At 44.1% G+C, this 21,165-nt stretch overlaps 4 protein-coding genes across 4 annotated transcripts in view; 1 reads left to right on the forward strand and 3 right to left on the reverse strand.

Moving 5' to 3' along the window:
* Positions 1 to 21,165, reverse strand: part of hsd17b12a (hydroxysteroid (17-beta) dehydrogenase 12a) — a 344,773-nt gene that overhangs the window by 231,909 nt on the left and 91,699 nt on the right. The gene's annotated exons all lie outside the window — the stretch shown is intronic.
* meak7 (MTOR associated protein, eak-7 homolog) lies at positions 4,748 to 12,641 on the forward strand. The gene is made up of 9 exons (XM_083763063.1): positions 4,748 to 4,807; positions 5,026 to 5,211; positions 6,965 to 7,243; positions 7,655 to 7,799; positions 7,909 to 8,120; positions 8,777 to 8,963; positions 10,396 to 10,514; positions 10,605 to 10,784; positions 11,799 to 12,641. The coding sequence occupies exons 2-9, from the start codon at positions 5,041 to 5,043 to the stop codon at positions 11,913 to 11,915; spliced, it is 1,410 nt and encodes a 469-aa protein (XP_083619189.1). The 5' UTR covers positions 4,748 to 4,807; positions 5,026 to 5,040; the 3' UTR covers positions 11,916 to 12,641.
* Positions 13,925 to 16,410, reverse strand: cUnh11orf96 (chromosome Un C11orf96 homolog). The gene is made up of 2 exons (XM_083763827.1): positions 16,084 to 16,410; positions 13,925 to 15,573 (listed from the first exon to the last, which is right to left on the reverse strand). Exon 2 carries the CDS (start codon positions 15,532 to 15,534, stop codon positions 15,094 to 15,096), a length of 441 nt encoding a protein of 146 aa, XP_083619953.1. The 5' UTR covers positions 15,535 to 15,573; positions 16,084 to 16,410; the 3' UTR covers positions 13,925 to 15,093.
* LOC310858053 (kinesin-like protein KIF2A) lies at positions 18,600 to 21,098 on the reverse strand (the record flags this gene model as incomplete). Its single annotated transcript, XM_083764104.1, has 1 exon — positions 18,600 to 21,098. The coding sequence occupies one exon, from the start codon at positions 21,096 to 21,098 to the stop codon at positions 18,600 to 18,602; it is 2,499 nt and encodes an 832-aa protein (XP_083620230.1).

Here is a 21,165-nt window from a genome sequence, read left to right on the forward strand (position 1 = left end):
AGAGAGAGAGCAGGGTCTTTACCTTTGCTGCAGGTCACACTCTCATAATATGAGGTATTTTTTAAGACTATCCAAAGCAGTTAAAGAGAAAAAACTGATCAGCAATCAGTGCTTCCGTTCTTAGATAAGACCAAATATGTGGTTATGGTAAGTGCATACTGTACGTGTGGCGTTTGTATTTTTGATTGTGCATTGTTTAGCGATGTTGACCTCATTATCAATATGTATGTGTGGTATGTTTGTGTGTTTTTGCACATGGTGTACATGAAGTGATGCATTTCCTGTTTAGTCACTCAGCAGTGAGACTTTTACCTTATAAGGATGTGATTGTAAGGAGGGGTGGTGGGTGAGGGAAGAGAAAAGAAGAAGTAATGAGAGAGAGAGAGAGAGAGAGAGAGAGAGAGAGAGAGAGAGAGAGAGAGAGAAAGAGAGAGAGAGAGAGGTGGAGAGAGTCAAGTAATGTGTCTTGTCTCGACTTGTAGTTAGCTGAGCCACTGTAGAGTAAAATGTGGAGATTGCCAGAGATAGAAATCAAGCCACAAATCTAATTTTATTGGGACGTGTGCGTGTAGTACACACTGTGTTATTGAACCATGTGTATGACAAGGTTCTGTCTGTACCTGCACGAAACATCCATGCGAAGGAAAGTTTATGAGAGCGAGGACGTAAAATGATACACATACAGTACGTATTTAATGAGTCTGTGGTTGACTTTTACTTTCAACAACGTTGTATTCTTGGCCCTGTTCCTCACTACTGTAATCACAATTACGTTTAGACAATCTTCAGAAACTGTTTCGGGAGAAAATGCATTTAAGATTCTGGATGTTGAACATTCGCTGTGAAGGACGTCTTTAAGGCTCTTGAACAGTAAAATAGTAAGTACAAGCAATGTGTAGGGCTATTGTTTCACGATGGACTTTGGCATTTGAAATATTTGAAACAGGAAGCAATAAGGGCATACAAGCATTATGTATGCGAACATGTCTGGCCTTTCTAGGATCTATAAGCATAATTTATCTGATAAAGGTCACTTTATGTGTGCCTTAACCCATACCTTTTGGGCATGTCATTATAGGACCATTTCTTTCAACAAATAACCCCCCCCCCCCCAAAGAAACAACAAAAAACAACATTAATTTATTCTGTCACGATGCGATACATTATGAGCTTGTAGATTGTGCTTTTTTCTCCAATGCTTAAGTGGTTAAATGTCTGACCATGCATGCTTAAAAAGGCCTTTGTGCCTCTTCTTGTCTGACAAAAGAGTCGATGGGGCTTCAGTGTATAATCGTTGTTGTGTAATATATTATTGTTGCTGGTCACCATTTAAAAAAGGGGGACTCTTTCTGGCATATAGTGCTACATGCCCATCTCAAGCAAGGTTTCCTGTAGAAATCATTTTAGGATAAAATGGGCCATGCACCATTTGCACCTAGCTCGATGACTCGATTTTGCAGAAGCTATAAACTAGAGTCTCCAACTCTCCATAAACCACACATGCATGCACCGGAAGACAGCACGTCAGCGAGCAGCTCAGACTAATGATCAAAAGGCCATGAGAGTAAACCTCACAACACTGTCTCATCACACTCAGGCGGGAGGCCATAGACTAGAGGATGTGGAACCTTCCACCTGCCTGGGGAGCAACATCAGCACGGATGGAGGAGCAGTCAAGCACACAGAGCATTGCTTTATGCACACTGGTAAGGCGTGCATTCACAAACTAGATCTTTAATGTTTAATGAACTCAAGTTCATAACAAAAAGGGGAGACGCAGACACAAAGTATACGTAAATAAACAGCAGCTAAATATGAGTCACTGTAGTAGATGAGGATCAGTACATGTACAATGTGTGTGTGGGTGGGAGTGCATGTGCAACATGACTGTTAGTAACATGTAGCCTAACCCAAACTCAAACATGTAAACCAAAAGGAAGGTATTAAAAACAAATCACTGAAGTGAGGGGTGCCCATGCACTGTGGCTGCCACATGACATCATGATTGGGTCCTCTCCTGTTTAAAGACAAACGTTAAAAGTCCATAGACGTGGCTGCCACATAACACCATTTCTGAAAGCCAGATGAGTTGAAGGGGCTATACCGCCCTTCAAAAACAGAACAACATGGGGAAAAGAGAAGAGGTATAGAGTGAATGAATGAAGTAGTATTTATAGCTCACACCAAGCCCTCAGGTGTGCCTCGATACCCTGCCAATTAGCCCCAGCAACAACCACAACAGGCAGGCCAGGGTGGGAGGGGGTCATAGCCTTGGTCCCAGCCTTACTCATCTGTGAAGAGAAAAGCCTGGTCACAACCTAAGGCAGAGGCGGTATCGGCAGAAGTGCATGTCGGGCCGGAACATCCGTCAGATGTATTTCCCCCGGATGCGATTTTTTTTCTACCAATCAACAACACTTGTGGCATTCACTTGCAATGTAAACTGATTTGTAAAGCGTCAATGTCATTTCCCTGAGCTACTGTATACTTCTGCCAAAAGCCAGCAACTAGAGACTTGGGAACTCGCAAGCAAGATACTGGTGTTTGTTAATTGGCTAAACCTAAAGCTACAGTATGGGTCATGAGGAGAGCCACGGAAGACAAGGCAAGAGGCACACGATGGACCCTGCATTGCACCATTGAAGACCTTGACTTTGTGGATGACCTCACCCTTATGTCACATACACACACACACACACATCTTCAGGAGAAAAACAGACAAACTCCAACACTATGGCCAACAAGTCGGACTGATCGTCCAATCGACTGATCAACAATAAAACCAAAATCATGGCCATTAACACCAGTATACCAACACATATAACAATAGAGGAGCAGGTATTGGAGAATACAAATCACTTCACATACCTTGGAAGCATCATTCACCACGATGGGGGAGCTAGTAAAGACATTCAAAACCGGATCAACAAAGCATACACAATCTTCATAAGACTTAAGCAAATCTGGAAATCAAAACAATACAGCACAAAAACAAAACTCTGGATTTACCAAAGCTGCGTACTCTCAACACTACTGTACGGCGCAGAATGCTGGAAAACAACAGAAAATGACATCCATAAACTATACACCTTCCACACATCATGCCTGCGAAAGATCCTGCACATATTCTGGCCCAAGACCATCTCAAACAATAACCTCCTCAACATCACCCAACAAGACAACATGCACAGTATTATCAATAAACGCAGGTGGACCTGGATTGGCCATGTGCTCAGAATGGACATCAACGCAATCCCAAGAGTCGCATTACACTGGACCCCAGAAGGAAAGAGAAAGAAAGGCAGGCCCAAAATGACATGGCGTAGGACGATCGAGAAGGAGCTCCAGCAACAACATCAGAGCTGGGGGACCATAGAGAAGATGGCCAAAGACAGATGCAAGTGGAGGAACTTTGTTGCTGCCCTATGCGCCAGCCGGCGTAATGGGGATAAGTAAGTAAGTAAAGCTACAGTATATGGTGGCCCATAAATAAATAGCACAAATTAGGGATTTTGGAGTAGCCTGTAGTCTGCAATTATACCAAAGGCATACTGTAGCTACCACAATCCAAATAAAAAATGGAAATGAACAGCTGGCCACACTGTTGGGAGGCACACAAACAACACCCCCACAAACCACAGGGAAGACAGACAGACAGACCAAAATGAGCATCATTGTGGGTTGTTACTTTGTTATAGCTGCCTGTCTGACTCTGTATATTAACGAAACAAAACAAAACAAAACAATGTAAATTGTTTTATTTTGCATATCACCCATCAATGCATGCATTCATTCATTCCACAGTGAATGGAGTACTAATCAGTAATCCACACCTTTACGATATTGATTTTGTTATATAAATACGTAAATAACAGACCCATAAAAGATGAACATGATGGTGATGATGTAATGCTACTACAACCACAACCTGAGCTGTTGCAGTTATGGCCATGACGCCTGCCCTGTTTACTTTCAGTGGATTGATTGGTGCAGCAACAGCCACCTGGCCAGCAGGTCCGACGTCACCTGTGTCTGTGTGCCACCGCCGGCTATACGACTTCATTTCAATGCAACACACCCACACCAGCGCATCCCTATGGCGCACCCACATAGAAAATATCATGCCCTTAAAAGGCGTTTTTCATCGCCTACTGTTTCAGTAAAGAAACAGTGCTGCAGGATAGTGGTTCCTCTCAACTTGCTCCTGTGCACACTCTACTGGTGAAAGGTGTAATATAGCATAGAATTTGTGCTTTGAGCTTTGCTGTAGGGAAATTATGTCATTGATTGATTTGATTAAATTGAAATGAATAGCCTACTTCAACAGTATTTTAGTTAAACAGTTTGCAGGGGGGGGGGGGGCACAGGAAAGTAGGCCTACAGTTCAATACAAGGTCTGCCAAGAGGATTTAAAAAACAAAGATACACTATGGCTTGTTTCCATTGGAGTCCTTCATATTCAATTCATCTGAATATTATCAAGTCAATCTATTTTGTTTGTCCATGCTGCCAGTGATGAATATTATTCTGTTTCTGCGCGGTGGTCAGAATGACAGAATTAATAATAGAAAGGGACGGTGGTCTTGAATTATAGCGAAATCGAGTAGCCTTTTTGAACATACCCCTAATGTAACTCCGGCCTTCCCTGACAACAGGGACCAATCACCGGTCAACGGAACAGATCGTGTTAATCTGATAGGTGTTTTACGATTATTTGTTACAGGAAGTGTTTTAGTTGTTTTCATCTTGCCCCTGGACTACTCAGTGGTCATGGAATGGAAGCCTTTAGCTAACTATTCCTGTACAGGTTAGCAGCAAACACAACACATTATCGTTTTCAAATGAACCGATTTTGTAGGGTAAGGGCATAAATAACAGACTCGCATCTCTCTCCAAATTGAGGTGAACGCAGATCAAGTGATAATAACTGTGTTGCGAGACCATGACCATGTCGACATACTGACGTGTTGTGTTGCTGTTCTCCACTGTACATTACTTACATGTATGTCCCGGGACTGACTGCAGTGCAGTGTTCTAAACATGGGCAACACCGAGAGCGCCGTTGCCCAAAAGCGGCTGTCCCGGTTCCGCCCGGAGGAACGACCCGCCGTCGAGGCAGTGTTCGACCGCCTCCTCCAAGGCGGAGGCTCTGCGGGTGCTCCGCCGGGTAAAGCGTCCTCAGGGAAGCTTCTAACTCTAGAAATGTTGAAGGTACTAACTTTAGTCAGTATATACCGCCGGTAGTATAACCTCAAAGCATATATGAATGTGTCCACTGTCCAATAAAAATGGAATCCCAAATTGTATCCAGTCATGTGAACCCTAGGTCTGACTCTGGTCCATACAAGCCCTAAATGCCCTTTGCAGATTAGGGCTATGGAGCATGGTATGGACCCTTTACAGTCTATGTATGGACCAGAGCTAATGCAATGGCAGCAAAGGGCATTAGAGCTATGGAGCAGAGCTATATGTGATTGTGAACACTATGACTGCGAAGCCCATGCATGCAAACAGAAAAGTCCTATCTGATTGTATTAAACGACAACTCACCAATGCAATGTTGGTGAGTTGCTTAGTCTACTTGCCAGCCCACTTGCCATAGCCCCATTGTGAACCCGGAGTACACAAAGGTTTATGTTAGGAATGTTGAGTATGGGTCCCTAGCCCCTTTACGGGACTCTAGTTTACCTTTTCTGAAGTTTGGACGAAGGTAACCCTAGGGTCCCTGATCGGTTATTCCACTCTCCATGGGATGCAGATGTACATTGGAGTTCTCAAACTCTTCCCGAACCCGACCAGGCCCGACCCGACATTTTAGGGCCGGGCCGGGCCTAAAATGTATGCTAATCAGTAGGGCCGGGCCGGGCCTGGGGCTCCATGAAAAAAATAATATATATATTGAATTTGTTTAGAATAATAAAATAAAAATAATAGTTCTGTTCTGTCTGTTTGTGTATTTATCTATTATGAAGATGGTGCTGACTGGCGTTTCACTTTTACTCTGTGTAGAGTTCTCAAATTCTGCACAAACCCGTCCAGGCCCGACCCGACCCGACATTTTAGGGCCGGGTCAGGCCTAAAATCTATGCTAATTAGCCGGGCCGGGCCTAGGGCCTGATCAGTTAGGGCCCAGTTAGGGCCGGGCCTTAATTTTCGGGCCCGATGAGAACTCTAATGTACATACCCTCCGTTCACGGAGAGGGCGCGCCGCTTGAGTGTTGGTGAGAAGATGCATAACACGGCTATAGGAGACCGCCGATGCTTTGGCTTCTATGAAACTCTCTCTTCCTCACTTCCTTGACCTCCCATTGTACCGCCTCCCGAGCGGCGACTGGTTAGCTGCACATCCTAGTTACTGCCTCTGATTGGCCGACCGAGTACATGCAGGATGTTTATAATGCTGTGTCGTGGGAGGCGGGACATGGGAAGTGAAGAAGAGAGAATTTCAGAGAAGCCAAAACTTAAAAATATCATTCAAGCATCGGCGGTTAATGCGATTTCGCCGAGGCCCGGCCCTACTGATTAGCATACATTTTAGGCCCGGCCCGGCCCTAAAACGTTGGGTCGGGACTGGTTGGGTTCGGGCAGAGTTTGAGAACTCTACTCTGATCCATGGCATGCAGGATGGCAGCAGGATGTTGCGTCTTGGAAAACGAGCGCTTCCAAACTTCAACACAAAAATAATCACCTGCACACAGTGCACAGAATGTATTGACAGAATGTAGCTCATAACACGTCTATGGTGGATTTTTATGAAACACCTTGCAGATAATAGGATAATTCAAGGTTTTCGTACAGCTGCAATGTTGGTTGTTTAATACAATAAGATAGGACTTTTCTGTTTGGTTGTATGGGCCATGTCAATGGTCGGTGTTGCAACTAGATTCAACAAATCTAGTGTTGCAAATTGCGGCTATGAATATGCATGAGATCAGGTCATATACCCTCTCTCTGTTTCTCTCAGTTCTCTATGGGGAGCATCAAGGTGTCAGACTCTATGATAAGGAGGGTCTACCAGGGCATGTGCAGTGTTGACTCTGCTGTGGAAACAGCTGCTGTGCCCCCCTCAGGGAAGACCACCAGTATCACAGCAGGTACTGGCGTGAGTCGTGAGCAACTCGTCATCTTCCTGGCAGATATTCTGCGGGGCACCGCAGAAGAACGGGCACCCCTCGTCATGGCCATGTCCCAGCCGAGGGCAGGAGGGTCAGCGTTTGTTACAACAAGTGACCAGCTAGCTGAGGTGAGCACGGACTGACTAAGCAGACACCGTTACTACTGTCTCATTAATCCGAAATACTTAGTACTTAACCCATTCTGACCTGAGATCAGATTCATACGAGGTTTCCGCCGGACACACACTGGTCTGATGAACCCATTCTGACCTGAGATCAGATTCTAAAAATGTCAGTCGCTCTTCGATTTTTCAAAAATAGCAGACCTACAAGCTCGTATCGCGCCACTCGGTGGCGCGATATGAGCTTGTAGATCTGCTATTTTTAAATAGCTAAAGCATAACATGATGCTGACACCAAAATGGGTGCCCGGTCAGAATGGGTTAATACTTAGCTTCTTTTGATCTGAACTGGAAACGTTTAAAGTTGGTCAGACGTCTCACTACACCCCCCACCCACCTCTCTTTCTTTTCCCATAGTTTTTACAAGATCTGGTCTCCGCTGTAGTTCAGATTCTGACCCATAGTGGGCGCCTGCAGGATTGGAAGCCAGAGAGAATGGGTGATCAGTCCCTTGGTGTAAAACTCCTGGCAGAGCAGATGTGCTCTGAAATTAAATCTTCAGGTAAGAGGAGATGCTATTTGAAAGTGTGTGGCCACCTTTAGAAACTGCCATTTTGTAGTATAGTGCCGTTCCTTTCTGTTCCTTTATCTCCTCTGCTCTCCTATCGCAGACCAGGGAAGCTGTGATGTTCCCTGTTTGGAGGACTGGATCTTCCGGATGTCCCAGGTAACAGTGTACCTAGAGATGCTGGTAGCCGAGGGCCTGAATGTGGGCCTGACTTCCAGGCCACCCCCTACTCTGCTGCCCCCGTGCAGGGTGGCATCCTGGAATGAGCTGAGGTGTCTGCTGGACCTGCCTACCCTCATGTTCTTGGCACCACAGGTCAGTGTTTTCCTCTGGAAATATTTCAAGGAGGGATGGAAAGGAACAAGGAAACATAATTCCAGTGGCTTCAGTTCAGCAAAAGTTAACATATGGCAAGGTGACGCGCGCACGCACAAATCTTTCCGGTATAGCCTGGTTATTTGCGTCTTTTTATGCCCTATTTTGCGTATTTGCCGATTCTTTTAGGGCATATTTTCCTCCATTTCCCTCTATTTTCCTAGAAATATTAAGTTGAGTGTCTTTGAGACTGACCCCTGCCAATTTGCAATGAAGCTTACAATGTCAGAAATGTAAAATAGCAACATAGGGCATACACTGTCTGTTTCAAATCAAATTAGGCAGCCTTAAAGCCTTCCATTGCCTGGAGCTTCACTCATCACTGACTCACTGTCATAATCTTCTTCTGCTGCTGCTGGGGCAGCCGCAGTCTTTTTCCCCCCAAAAAGATGTAGTGGTCCTTTTCATTTTAGGTTTTAGCCTACTGACCTACTGTGTAAACACAATCGCACTCTCTCTGCCTAACAGAATCTTGAAATTGCGCGCCTGCTGATGCTCGCCTCTAATCTGAGTTCCCAGAAGTTTTATTTTACCATTTGTTGAGATAGGGGAATGTATTATTGACATTCTTCTACTTCTCTCCCCTGGCACTCCAGTTACCAGACAGGTACAGCGCCCCTTGGAACCTTTTGTTTTCCACAAAACTGCACGGAGAGAGCTTTAGCAGGATGGTGAAGGGCCTTACGAAGCATGGGCCCACCCTGTTGCTGGTCAAAGACACCAAGGGCCACATCTTTGGCGGCTTCGCCTCCCAAGCCTGGGAGTTCAAACCACAGTTCCAAGGTCAGAGCAAAAGAAAAATACGGGAGAGTGAGTGATGTATAGACACGTAAGACTGAGATTAATACAGATGAACAATTAATCACTTTCAACCTGGAGTCCCTAATTTGGGCATATCTATTATTAATACACGACAGCTGTGTCTGGCTGGTTGTCTGTCTTGGGCATGACTTGGGTCGCCGTCTGACCGATGGGTCTCAAACTTGGTGTGTGTCCCATATGACTCGGGGGTGTGCACCGTGCATTGCTATTTACAGTATTTATGGACGCTTTGTGTGGACTGTGTTTGTATGTCTCTGCCGTAGTACCTGCACTAGCCTTAAACTAGCAAAGGTTAAACGTACAGTATGTAATTTAGATAGCATTTTATGTAGACATAGCACTCTATAATGAACACTGTACAGATGATCTACTGTTAGACAGATATTAGCCAGGGGGGCAGTCAGCCAGATATTTCGTGAAGCCTCATTTGAAATCGGTAGTTCATATAATGGCCTGTTGTGGCGCTGGACTGGACCCAAAAAGCCCCATAGCTCCATAGAGGCCCATGTATTTTGGCCCAACTTCACCTAGACTGTATTACCTTAATAAACATGGTCATGAATACTTTCTTCTTCCAGTCACTAGTTTAAAGTCTCATTTCTAATGTCATAATATTCTTTTTGGAAAATTATGGTCCCATTAATTAAAATAATGACCATAAAGTCGTGTATGTTCTGAGGGGCGTGGCTACCGTTACCGTCTATGATCGGGATTCCCCTCCCACTCAAGAGTCTTCTCCTCCCACTCGAGTCAAAATAAAAACCAACGGAGAAGAAGGGGGGAAGTCCCGCCTCGTTGTCTGGGCAGCCAATGGCCAGCTGGACCCAAACGGAGCCAGCCAATGGCCAGCTGGTCCAAAACGGATCTAGAAAGATGGCGATTTACAGTGCATTAGAATGCAAGGGATTTCAGGCTTCATTTTACGTTCATGTTAGACCCGGGGAACGCTTTGTCCATATTTCTTACAGTCTATGATATTAGCCTGAGCTAACGTGTTAGGTTTCTAGTCTAGAGGGGCGGTCGCGGCTGAGATTTGCGCATGCCCTGATTGGTTCACCGATCTGTCCGTCAGCCCTGGTCCCTCCTCTCCCCACCTAGCACAGCACTACGTCACATCATTTGGAGCGACTCCCACCTGGAAGGGTTGACTCCCACTTCTAGACCAGAGCGGCCAATGCGTTTCCCCAGGCTTTCAATTTATGCGCCGACGAAAATGAAAGCCTGGGTACCGTACCGAGGCTAGACAGATATTAGGTTCTTAGCTTGCTTATGATGTTGATGACTGTTTTTATGTATTTGATGTATTATTTGTTGTGTTGTTCTTGCTTACTGTTAATTGCTCTGGATTAAGAGCGTCTGCTAAATGGCTAAATTGTAATTGTTGTCTACACAGGAGATTCCAGGTGCTTCCTATTCACTGTTTCCCCCAGGCTGCGAGTGTACACCTGTACACCCTACAACCAACACTTCATGTACCTCAACCAGAACCAGCAGACCATGCCCAACGGACTGGTGAGACCATTAGACAACGTAGGAATCTGCTGCTTGCTGTCAAATGTTAATCAGCACGTTGACTTGTAACTATGACATTTTCTGGATCAGGGTATGGGTGGACAGCACGGCTACTTCGGCCTGTGGCTGGATTGTGACTTTGGCCATGGCCACAGTCGAGCACGACCAAAGTGCACCACTTACGGCAGCCCCCAACTTTCTGGAGAAGAGGACTTCACTATAGACTCTATGGAGGTGTGGGGGGTTGGCAAACCCCCGGAAACAGAAGAGGTCAGTGTATAATATATTATACGCCCCCCCCCCCCCCCCCTCCCTCCTGTCTCATGCATTGTCCCAGTAGCTGTGCAAAAGGACTTTTTTTTCTTCAAACAAACCTCCATATAACTTGACTTCCGATTATTTGTCCAGCTCTGTGGAAGGTTACTGGGTCCACATGATTTCACTTGAATTAGTAAATCAATTAATAAGTCATTGCATTCCAGAAGACCTCTTATTGACCTCTAGGTGGCAGCAAAGCCATAGAAAACACATTGAGTAAAGGTACTATAAGCATCTAGCATGCAACTGTGAGCTTGTAGATCAAGTTTTAAAAAAAAGAATAAAAAATAATACTGTAATTTGTTGTCACAAAATTCTGAATCTGAAAAAAACACCATAAATTGTTTAATACAATTTACAACTCTGCTGTTTTGTTCAGTAAACACCATAAATTGTTTAATACAATTTACAACTCTGCTGTTTTGTTCATTTCATTTTGGTCCCAAATAACATCTAGAAATCCCCAGAGGTTGACCCAGGGCTACTGATTTTGGTGACCCTTTGGCTTTTTGCTCTAGCCTAGTGCCACTCCTTTCCAATTGCACACACACCATCTCAAAATCTAATGGGCAATATGCCAAGAAACCTAATTCACTCAGCAAGAAGGAACCCTACTAATGTTGGTGATTCATGGTCATTCTTGTACAGTAGCATCACCCTTAGGCCAAACCTTCCAGTTGCACACAAGTTGTCTCAGAATTGAATATGCGGATTGCAGGATAAACCCTACTAACTTTGGCAACCCTGACTAGCGTCTTTCCACAGCGCTGCCTTTCAGCCAACATTTCCATTTGGGTGTAAGGAGCAGCAGCACAGTCTCTAGGCTGCCAGTGGGACTTTTAGACTCTTAGCCTTGTTTTGTGCAGTGCCAGGTGTCTGAGAATACAATATAAATGGAACTGTATTTATTATTTATGTCTATAACCAACCTATTAATTTCAGTGTCTGACAATATCTTTTTTTCAGGAGGGGAACAAGAGGAGCATCTTGGATGTAGACCCAGAGGTCCAGGCCATGATGGAGATGGCAGGGAAGACACTCCACAGCCAGGGCCTCAGGGAACCAGAGGAAGACCAGGAGTGAGCCTGGGACATTTTCTCAAAGCATTATGCTTCTCAATTACAGTACATAGGTACTGTACATACCTGCATTACATGCACACGTATGCATAAGTACATAAGTGTTAACAACTGTAAGTGTTACATTCTCAAAATGCTTTTAGGGAAACCATGTCTTGACAAATTCATTTTATTTTTTGCCTCCCCATAAATAAATAAAACAGCACACTCCACTACAATCACATAGTACTTATGCAAGCCTCAAAGCTTGAAATTGTCTGTGCAACCATTTCCCAGAATTGACACCTTTCTAGTTTCTTCTGTCCTGAGCCAAAGCAATACCCAAATGCACTGAAAGTAGAAAACACAACAAACGCATGATTAAAAGCAATGCGTACGAAATATAGTTACTGAATACTGAAGCAAAACACGAAGATAGAGGAAAATTTACTTTGAACACTTTAGAGATTTCGTTTCCCTTCAGGACTATTTTCACTTGATGAGAAGTCTGAAAGGCATAGTGAGTGGTTTTGAGGATGTCTTATTCTTTGATACAGATGGTGTTTATTGTTGTTCTCAGATGTGTAATGATTTACAGTTATATGTTGTGTTAAATTATATGGTATTTAAAGTCCAGAGAACTGGGATCTACTATAGTAGCAATTAAGAGTTTTGCCTTTAGGCCTACAGTATGAACATGTAAAGTATGTAAAATGTAAAATATGTTGTATTAAAATAACAGGGAACCTGAGTGTCCACTCATTACTCATTTCAATTCCATAGGCTACTCTCTGGATTACAGTAGCCTAATTGATGTTTGATTATCTATGTTGAGTCAGAGATGTCAAAACCTTGCCAGTTGCAATAAATAGTCAAATAGGCAATGATACATTCCCACATTGTAAGAAAGCCTTGCAGAGCCATCAGGCCTATAGCGGTAGGAGCCTATCTCCGGTTTCCTTAGCGTGAGGCAGCTTGATGTACAAGTACACCCCCTGGACATGACGCTAGTAGAGACTTACCCCAATCAAATCATTGATGCCGACTACCAAGCAGGGAGGTACTGGATCCCATTTTCTCACAGTCTTTGGTATGATCTGGTTGGATCGAACCCTGACCTCCCAGTCCCGGGGCGGACACTCAGGCCACTGAGCTGGCATGTTTGCTACTACGAGGTTTATTTCTAACCTATAATTATTCAGATACATAAAATGAGTAATACATACTGTACACTGTCTGGATGTCATCTTAAACGAGATAAAACGGAGTAGTTCTGTAATTAAAATCAGCTGTGTTTGGAGGAACGTGAAGCAATGGGAATCAAACATGTGAATTAAATCAAGATTCTTCGGGCCGCATTATGTCATCATGCAGAACGTTTTCGTTCAAAGGAAGTAATTAAAAATTGTGTTTTTTTTTTATGGACTTCTGACATAGAGGAGGCCTGAGTACCTCTCAGGCCTCCTCCATAAACCTCCTGTGACACTTGACTTGGACCTCTTCTCTGTCCCCCAAGGCAGTCAAGCGAACCTTCCGGGACAGAGCGTTCAGTGTGGCAGCCCCCACCCTGTGGAACACTGGACTCTTTTAAGGCTGCGTTGAAAAGACACTTATTCTCTCAGGCTTATGGCATATAGTTTTTGATTGTTGTTGGTTGATTGTAAAGCGTCCTTGTTCGAATCCATTTGGCCTTTAACCTGTCACTGAATAGCACATCTTGTACTGTAGCTAAAGTGTGTATTACATACATACTGGATTTGACAACATTCTTTAAAAAACACTGTTGAGCAGTAAAGCCTCTTGTCTTGTTACTGTAACGGATGAGTCCGAAAAGGGGCAGCCTATATACGGTATGTAACACACATTTTGAATTGGGGTGTACAACATGACATAATTCAAATGGACTGTATGTAATTCCTAATTAAGAATTATTTATTTTTATTGGCCTGTTATGCTAATCTAGATGAAGGCGTACAGTATATCAGATTTATGAATGTAATGCAATGTTTATTGCCAAAGACAATTGAGCATGACTAATTTGCAAATATTTATTATATTCCATATGACAAACAAAACACATTACAACAATATAACAAATATATGTAGAATGTAAAACAAAGTACAAAGGCTATTTATCTACAGTAGAGCTTTCCACAAATTAAAGAGAATAAATACCATGATATCAGAAAAGGTTTGTTTTTAGAAAGACACAGAGTGCAGATTTCACTGACTTGAAGCCAAACAGAATGGCTTTATTAAGTTACTCTACTTCAAATGACAGCCAGGTCACATTGAATCAGCACACGTATCAGCACTTTGTCATGTTGAAAAATATTTACAGTTTGGTAAGTAAGGCATAATAGTTACATTACAAAAAATACATATAATATACAATTTTAGCATGGAAAAAAGATTCTATTTTCAAGTTTCTCTATCCTCAGAAATCATCCAAGTGTAGAAAAAGGAATATGTTTATATAGCAAATCTAAATAAAGAGAAATTGTGTTTTGATACAGTGTCACCATGTTGCCATTAAAAATGAACACCATTCCACTGTAACCAGCCAGTTTACATAACTGGTAAAAAATAGGCAAATATGAATAAAGCATATATTTTGGCAATATACTTATTGTGGATAATGTTAGTACATACTACGCTGTATAAACATATATTGTCTCCGACAGTGACAACTACACACAGACTGAGAATGGCAAACAGTCTAGTTCGAATCCATTTGGCCTCCATTTGACACAGTCTTAGGGCAAAGCGCAAATATGGGCAAGTCTTCTATCATGCTGCATTCACGTCATCATAAAGAAAAGATGGTAGTTACCGGTATGTGCTTAATGCTTGAATTCCTTTCAGCTCTCAATTTGAGGCCGTTGTGCAATCATTTCTGCAGTGTCAGACCCTATATCAAACCACTTTTGCCTTTTTCTCAGCTAGTGTAGGCCTACGTGCCACAGACCTTCCACGTAACATTTTCCAACTGTATCACTTACAAAGCAAGCAAAGGAAATGTCACTTCTACTATACATTCATTCCCAGATGATGTGAACACAGCAGCATGATATCCAGAATAGAGGACGAAGGATGTAGAGAGAAGGTGGGAGGGGCCGGGGGAAGACGGGAACCGAAGCGGGGCATGTCCATACTCCCCATCCCCCCCCCCCCCCCCCCCCCCAGTGGCCCCCCACCCGCTTTCACTGGGTGCAGTCAGAGTCGCTGGAGTCCAGGCTGGCTTGCGGCGTGGGCGGCGTCAGTGTGCCGTGCTGGCGGCTGGTCGTAGCGGTGGCGGCCAGTGGGCAGGCGTGGTGAAGCGTCTGCGTGCTCCTCCTCAGGTTCTCCATGGACTGCAGGAAGGAGCGCCTGGCCCTCTCCTCCTCCAGGGGAGAGGAGCCCTCCTCCTCCTCCTCGGCGACCTCGGCCATCTCGGCGAACGTGACTGGCTGGGTCTTGAAGCGGGCGTCGCGCGGCCGCCGCCGCGCGCGGCTCTTCCCCCGGGCGGCGTGGCCCTCGGGCACCGGAAGCTGCTGGGGGAACTCCTCCATGGTGGAGGCCATTAGGTGGGCAGGGAGGACGTGGAAACCCTGGTGGTGGTGGTGGTGGTGCAGGTCCATGGGCATCGGGCGCACGGCAGCCATGGCTGGGCCGGGAGGGTTATGGGCAGACTGGATAGAGCCCTGGATTTGGAGATCAAAATTTGTTGTTGTAAACTCCTTTTTAACCACATGAACCCTATAAGCGTCCCTATTCTGGTCATTGAACTGGTCTGGTATTAAGTCATTTGGGCGACAACTGCAGATCTACAAGCTCACAATGGGTCGCAATGCGATCAGCTATTTTGTAGATCTTGCACAACTATTGTGTAGATTGTAGATTTGGTGTAAAGGGGGAAAAAGTATACATGTATAGTGGTTCATTTCTTACTGTATATACAATTTTGTCATTCTTCTTGTTCAAACCTAATGTGGAGCCAGTTGTGAATAAAGACAAAATCACCACTTTGCAAGTACAATTTAGGCATTTATCAGACACTCTTAATCCAGAGCGGTTTACAGTAAGCAAGAAGACCACATAGCAATACTCATCAAGGATCATAAGTAAGCTAATCACCTATCTAGCAGTATCTGATCTGTACAATGGTACTATAAGTATACACTATAATGCAAGTATACAACAGCTTTTCTTACCTGAACTCCTGCTGTCTCTGTGTTTCGTTGTCTCTCTCCCTCTGTCCCTCCTTGATCAATCGTCTTATTCAAAGAGTGCTCCGTATTATTAGGAAAGACAAAAAAATGCCAAAGTCTTCTCAAATATAAAATCCGGAAAACTCCTCAAAGCTTCGACATCCAGGCAAAAGGTCCCCTGCCTTTGCCCCCTAAAAAACTGGTCACTGCTGAGATACTGTTGTCGTCTCCTCGCACAAAATGCAACCTGTGGCTGATTAGTTTCAGCTTCAACTCCTCGGAACTCTCTGTCAATCTTTTGGCCTTCTGTCTGTCTCTCTCCGGTTGCTGTCTGTAAGAGCTACTGAGCGGTGACAGCTCGATTATGTCTTATATAGCAGCTCTCTGCCCACTCAGCTTCAGTTTCTTCCCCCCCTCCCTTGGTTCACTCACTCTCCCCACCCCCTGTTTCTGCTCAGGCTCCCCCCCCTTACCTCCTGACTTCTCCTCTAGCTGCTTCCTCTCCCCGTCACTATCACAACTCCAGCTCCAATAACAGTCAGTGACAAGAGTCACCCAGCTGAAATAAACACACGAGAGAGAGAGAGAGAGAGAGAGAGATGAAGACTGATTTTGAGGCACAGAGGGCAGTGGAAAAAGAGAACGGGAGCAAGACACGGAGTGAAATTAAAGGAGAACTTTAAATGCTGAGAAATGTAGTATGCAGAAACAATACCAGCATTTCCCTTCACGCCTATGCTATGTTTAAGTACAGGATTGACCTTGACCTTGCTTTGACCAATTATAACAAGAACGGGTGGCTTCCCTGTGTGCTCTGTAACTTATTACAGTAGATGATGTACAGCTCAGTATTGTTCCATACATATTTGGGCAAGATTGATTGGTAGTTCAGTGGAAATGTGAAAAATAGTCAAGCAACATAACAAACAACAATAATAACTAGAACTGCACTCTGTTGAGTGCCTACTTGCTTGTTGCACACAAGTAGGTAGTAGAACATGAATTACCTTCATGTTCTTCTGTTGAAGAAGTGTTGAAGAACATGAAGGAACATGAAGGTAATTCTTTTTAAGCATTTCAAATTCATTCTTTCGTTAAGTAATTAACAACAATCAATTACGTAATGTTGTAATTAATACGGATGAGTGACGGCTTTCGATGGTGACGTATATGTCGATCAGTGTCGGGTGGATTAAAGGAAATGCTTCTGTATATGTATACGTATGTAATTTGTAAATTGATTAGCGGTATACTGTGGTTACTTTGCATATGCCCCGTTTGATGCATATGTACGGTATCGTAGCAGCATAATGACGTCAGGGTTATAACTGGTACAACTAGCGCTCAATGATGACGTAATAAAGATATGGACTAAAGGACCCAATGCCAGGGTGTAATTGGTTTTCGATGGTGACGTGAGGACGATATGTTTTAGTGTCGGGAGGATTAAAGGTAATGCCCCTATATGTATACATGTATGTAATCTGACACCACTGCCATATCAGGCACAAGTAGTCATTACGTCATACGCTGGCACGACGCATACGCATGAAACATCGCCCTGGACGAAAACTATTACTTGCTCGCTCTGCTTGCAGAAGTAATAATAATAATAGTAATAACAACAAACACTTCCTTTGTGCACTAGCAGCTCTCACAAAAATCTGTCTCTGAGAGGCAGTGTCAGGCATAACTAAGGTACAGCAGGAAAGGATTTATCAAACTGGGCATTAGTGATGGTATGGTATGAAATGTTAAAGTGCAGTACATAGGCCAGCCAAGTCTATGGACTTTTGTTTAGAGCCCCCCCCCCGTCCCCAGGCAAGCCTATGGACTATAATGTTGGTTTAGGATAAATTATGAAGTAATTCGTGCCGGCCAAGACTATGAACTATAATGTTTGTTTAGGGTAAATTATTATGTGTAATTTGTGCCAGCCAAGTCTATGGACTGTAATGTTTGTTTAAGGTAGTTGTAATGCAATTTTATGCCAACCAAGTCTATGGACTTGGTTGATTTTTGTTTAGGGCAGTAAAAGACAACGCAAGACATCATCTCGCTGATATAAATACACCTTGTAATAATACATTTGTTTCATTTTTCGGACATGATAACATGTCCGAAAAAAATCTGTGCGCCCCTTCACCTGTTAAAATTGAGTTTAGTCTGACAGTCAACTATGACTCTCCCAAATTGGAACATCAGTCATTTATGTACTGTATGACACACCAACTAGATCCCATTGCGGTCCAGCTGGTATTTGAGGGTCTTCAACATATCATGTTCCTGCCTGTCCACTTCCAGAGTCTTCTCCAGCCACTGGTTCCATAAACCTTCTGTCCGCTTAATCTGCTCTATTGTCTATTGGAACCAAAACCTAATAATTGTACTCATATAAGATGTAACAATAAAAAAATCTTCATCTTTCTCCACATCCAGAATCTGCTGTATAGAGCGGAGCTTTTGATCTGTCATGTTCCATGCTCTGCTTCGCTGCCTCCTCAGCCTCTGCCAAGGGTTCAGGGCTTAGCAGTCTCCATAGTAGCCGGCTTCCAGAACTTCCAGAATTTCCAACGACTCTTCTTTGGTTTGGTTTTTTTCAAAACCTCCCTGTGACTATGAGAAATAAATACTTTCTTGGTAGGTTTGTCGGCGAGGTTGGCATTCTCTTCCAAAACCTCCCTTTGACTGTGAGAAAGAAATACCTTCTTGGTAGGTTTGTTGGTGAGGTTGGCATTCTCTTCCAAAACACCCCTGTGACTGTGAGAAAGAACTACTTTCTTGGTAGGTTTGTTGGTGAGTTCGACAATCTCCTCTTCCAAAACCTCCCTGTGACTGTGAGAAAGAAATACTTTCTTGGTTGGTTTGTTGGCGAGGTTGGCATTCTCTTCCAAATAACCCCTGTGACTGTGAGAAAGAACTACTTTCTTGGTAGGTTTGTTGGTGAGTTCGACAATCTCCTCTTCCAAAACCTCCCTGTGACTGTGAGAAAGAAATACTTTCTTGGTTGGTTTGTTGGCGAGGTTGGCATTCTCTTCCAAAACGTCCCTGTGACTGTGAGAAAGAAATACCTTCTTGGTAGGTTTGTTGGTGAGTTTGACAATCTCCTCTTCCAAAACACCCCTGTGACTGTGAGAAAGAAATACTTTCTTGGTAGGTTTGTCGGCGAGGTTGGCATTCTCTTCTAAAACACCCCTGTGACTATGAGAAAGAAATACTTTCTTGGCAGGTGTGTTGGCGAGGTTGGCATTCTCTTCCAAAACCTCCTTGTGACTGTGAGAAATAAATACTTTATTGGTAGGTTTTTTGGCGAGGTTGGCATTCCCTTCCAAAACCTCCATCGGACTAGCAGAAAGATTGACTGTATTGGTGAGTTTGGCATTCTCATCTCTCAGAGTGGCATTCTCCTCCTCTAGTTGACTCAGTCTCAACCATGTATCTTCTTTAGAAGACAATTGCTGAGCCTTGGGCTCTGGCTGGTGGCTCCATGTATCTTCTTTAGAAGACAATTGCTGAGCCTTGGGCTTCAGCTGGTGGCTCCACGTATCTTCTTTAGAAGACAATTGCTGAGCCTTGGGCTTCAGCTGGTGGCTGACGGGCCAACTTTCCGAGCTCTTTGAGCTGCTTGGAGAGTCTTCTTCCTGAAACTGGTTGAGTTGACGCCCTTTCTTTACCTGCTTGGGGTCAACTATTAGCTCCTTCACTCTGTTAGCATAGTGTAATGTGTTCCGTGTTTCTTCACATGAAATCATACCAGGAGATATGGTTGCAATCATGCACAGACGGGAGTTCTCCTCAATGAAGGAGTCTCTGAGGACCCGAGTGAGCTTGCTGTCTCTAAAAGGAGTATGAGTCTTGTTACGTCCAAGAGCCCTGATGTACTCCTTTAGTGCCAGCAGACTTCTGTTAATCTCGGCTCCCTCCAGGCGAATCCGGCGGTCAGCATTGTATGCATTGGCTCCTCTTACGCTCCCAGCCAGGTCGATGAGTGAGAACTTCCCATGCAACTTCCCATCCCTCTGTAGAATGATCTGGAACACGGCATGGCTCCTAGAAGAGTGTTCGTTGGCCAAAGTCTTAGTTGATATTCTGTATTTGTGTCCCACCTCTATGAGTTTGAGAACATCCTCCATACATTTGACACATTCTTCCTGTAGTCCTACCACCTGAACCTGGTGTTGACTATCCTCCATCAACTTCAGCTTTGCTTTATCATTCAGCAGGTCAAACACACTCCCATTGTAGATTTCAAAGAAGGTTGCATACACTTGCAGTTCCAACTTCATATAGTCGGGTTTCTTCAACATGCAAAATACATCGCGAGCAGTTAATGCATATAGTCCTTTGGACCAGTCCTGGCTATCTCCAGAATATTCTCCACCCATAGTATGTGTTTTCCCACTCCCTGTCTGTCCATAGGCGAAGCAGGTCGCCATGCCCCTCTCAAAGATGGTCTCCACAAGAGGCCTGGCTGTGAACCTGTACACCATCTCGTTGGTTGTGGAGTCGTCAAAGGCGTGGTCGAAGCGGAAGGTCTGGTTCTCCAGGTAGCGGGTCATGTCAAACCTCTGTCTGGGTTTGTTGACTATCACCACGCCTTTACTGGGAATGGCTATAATATCCAGCTGTTTCATTATCAGTTCCTTCTTGTTCAGTGGACGCTTCCTCACACAAACAATTATTCTGTTTTTTCTAATCAGGTCAGCTTTGGGCAGAGGTTTGACATCTGGACTAGCTTGAAAATCCCCCTTACTTACTACGTTCTCTTCCGAGTCACTCTTAGACGGTGTCAGTGCACCTGGGGCCACAATTGGGGCCATATCTGGGTTTAAAGCAAATATACTTATCAAGTCAACCTCTTTCTCTTTCATGTCTCCGTTATTCTCAATCCACCTTACTGTCACGCTGTTGCTGTCCTCGTTCAGCGAGGTCACAATCACTTGCTGAATCTTCCAATTCCGCCCATTACTGCGCTTTATTTCCACATAGGTACCGATAACAATCTTCCCAAAATGCATTCTAAATTAAATATCAAGTGAAACCCAAGTGTCCTAACTCGCAAAAATAAATCTGTTCATGTGGTGA

The sequence above is a fragment of the Protomyctophum parallelum genome, assembly GCF_964188405.1.
Source record: "Protomyctophum parallelum genome assembly, chromosome: 4".
Taxonomy (NCBI): domain Eukaryota; kingdom Metazoa; phylum Chordata; class Actinopteri; order Myctophiformes; family Myctophidae; genus Protomyctophum; species Protomyctophum parallelum.

Bases quoted from the DNA above. Each gene is read 5' to 3' on its own strand.
- meak7 (XM_083763063.1), top strand. From the start codon at position 5,041: ATGGGCAACACCGAGAGCGCCGTTGCCCAAAAGCGGCTGTCCCGGTTC. The intron at 7,800-7,908 runs GTAAGAGGAGAT...CTCCTATCGCAG, and splicing joins CTCTGAAATTAAATCTTCAG to ACCAGGGAAGCTGTGATGTT. The intron at 10,785-11,798 runs GTCAGTGTATAA...TCTTTTTTTCAG, and splicing joins AACCCCCGGAAACAGAAGAG to GAGGGGAACAAGAGGAGCAT.
- cUnh11orf96 (XM_083763827.1), bottom strand. From the start codon at position 15,534: ATGGCTGCCGTGCGCCCGATGCCCATGGACCTGCACCACCACCACCAC.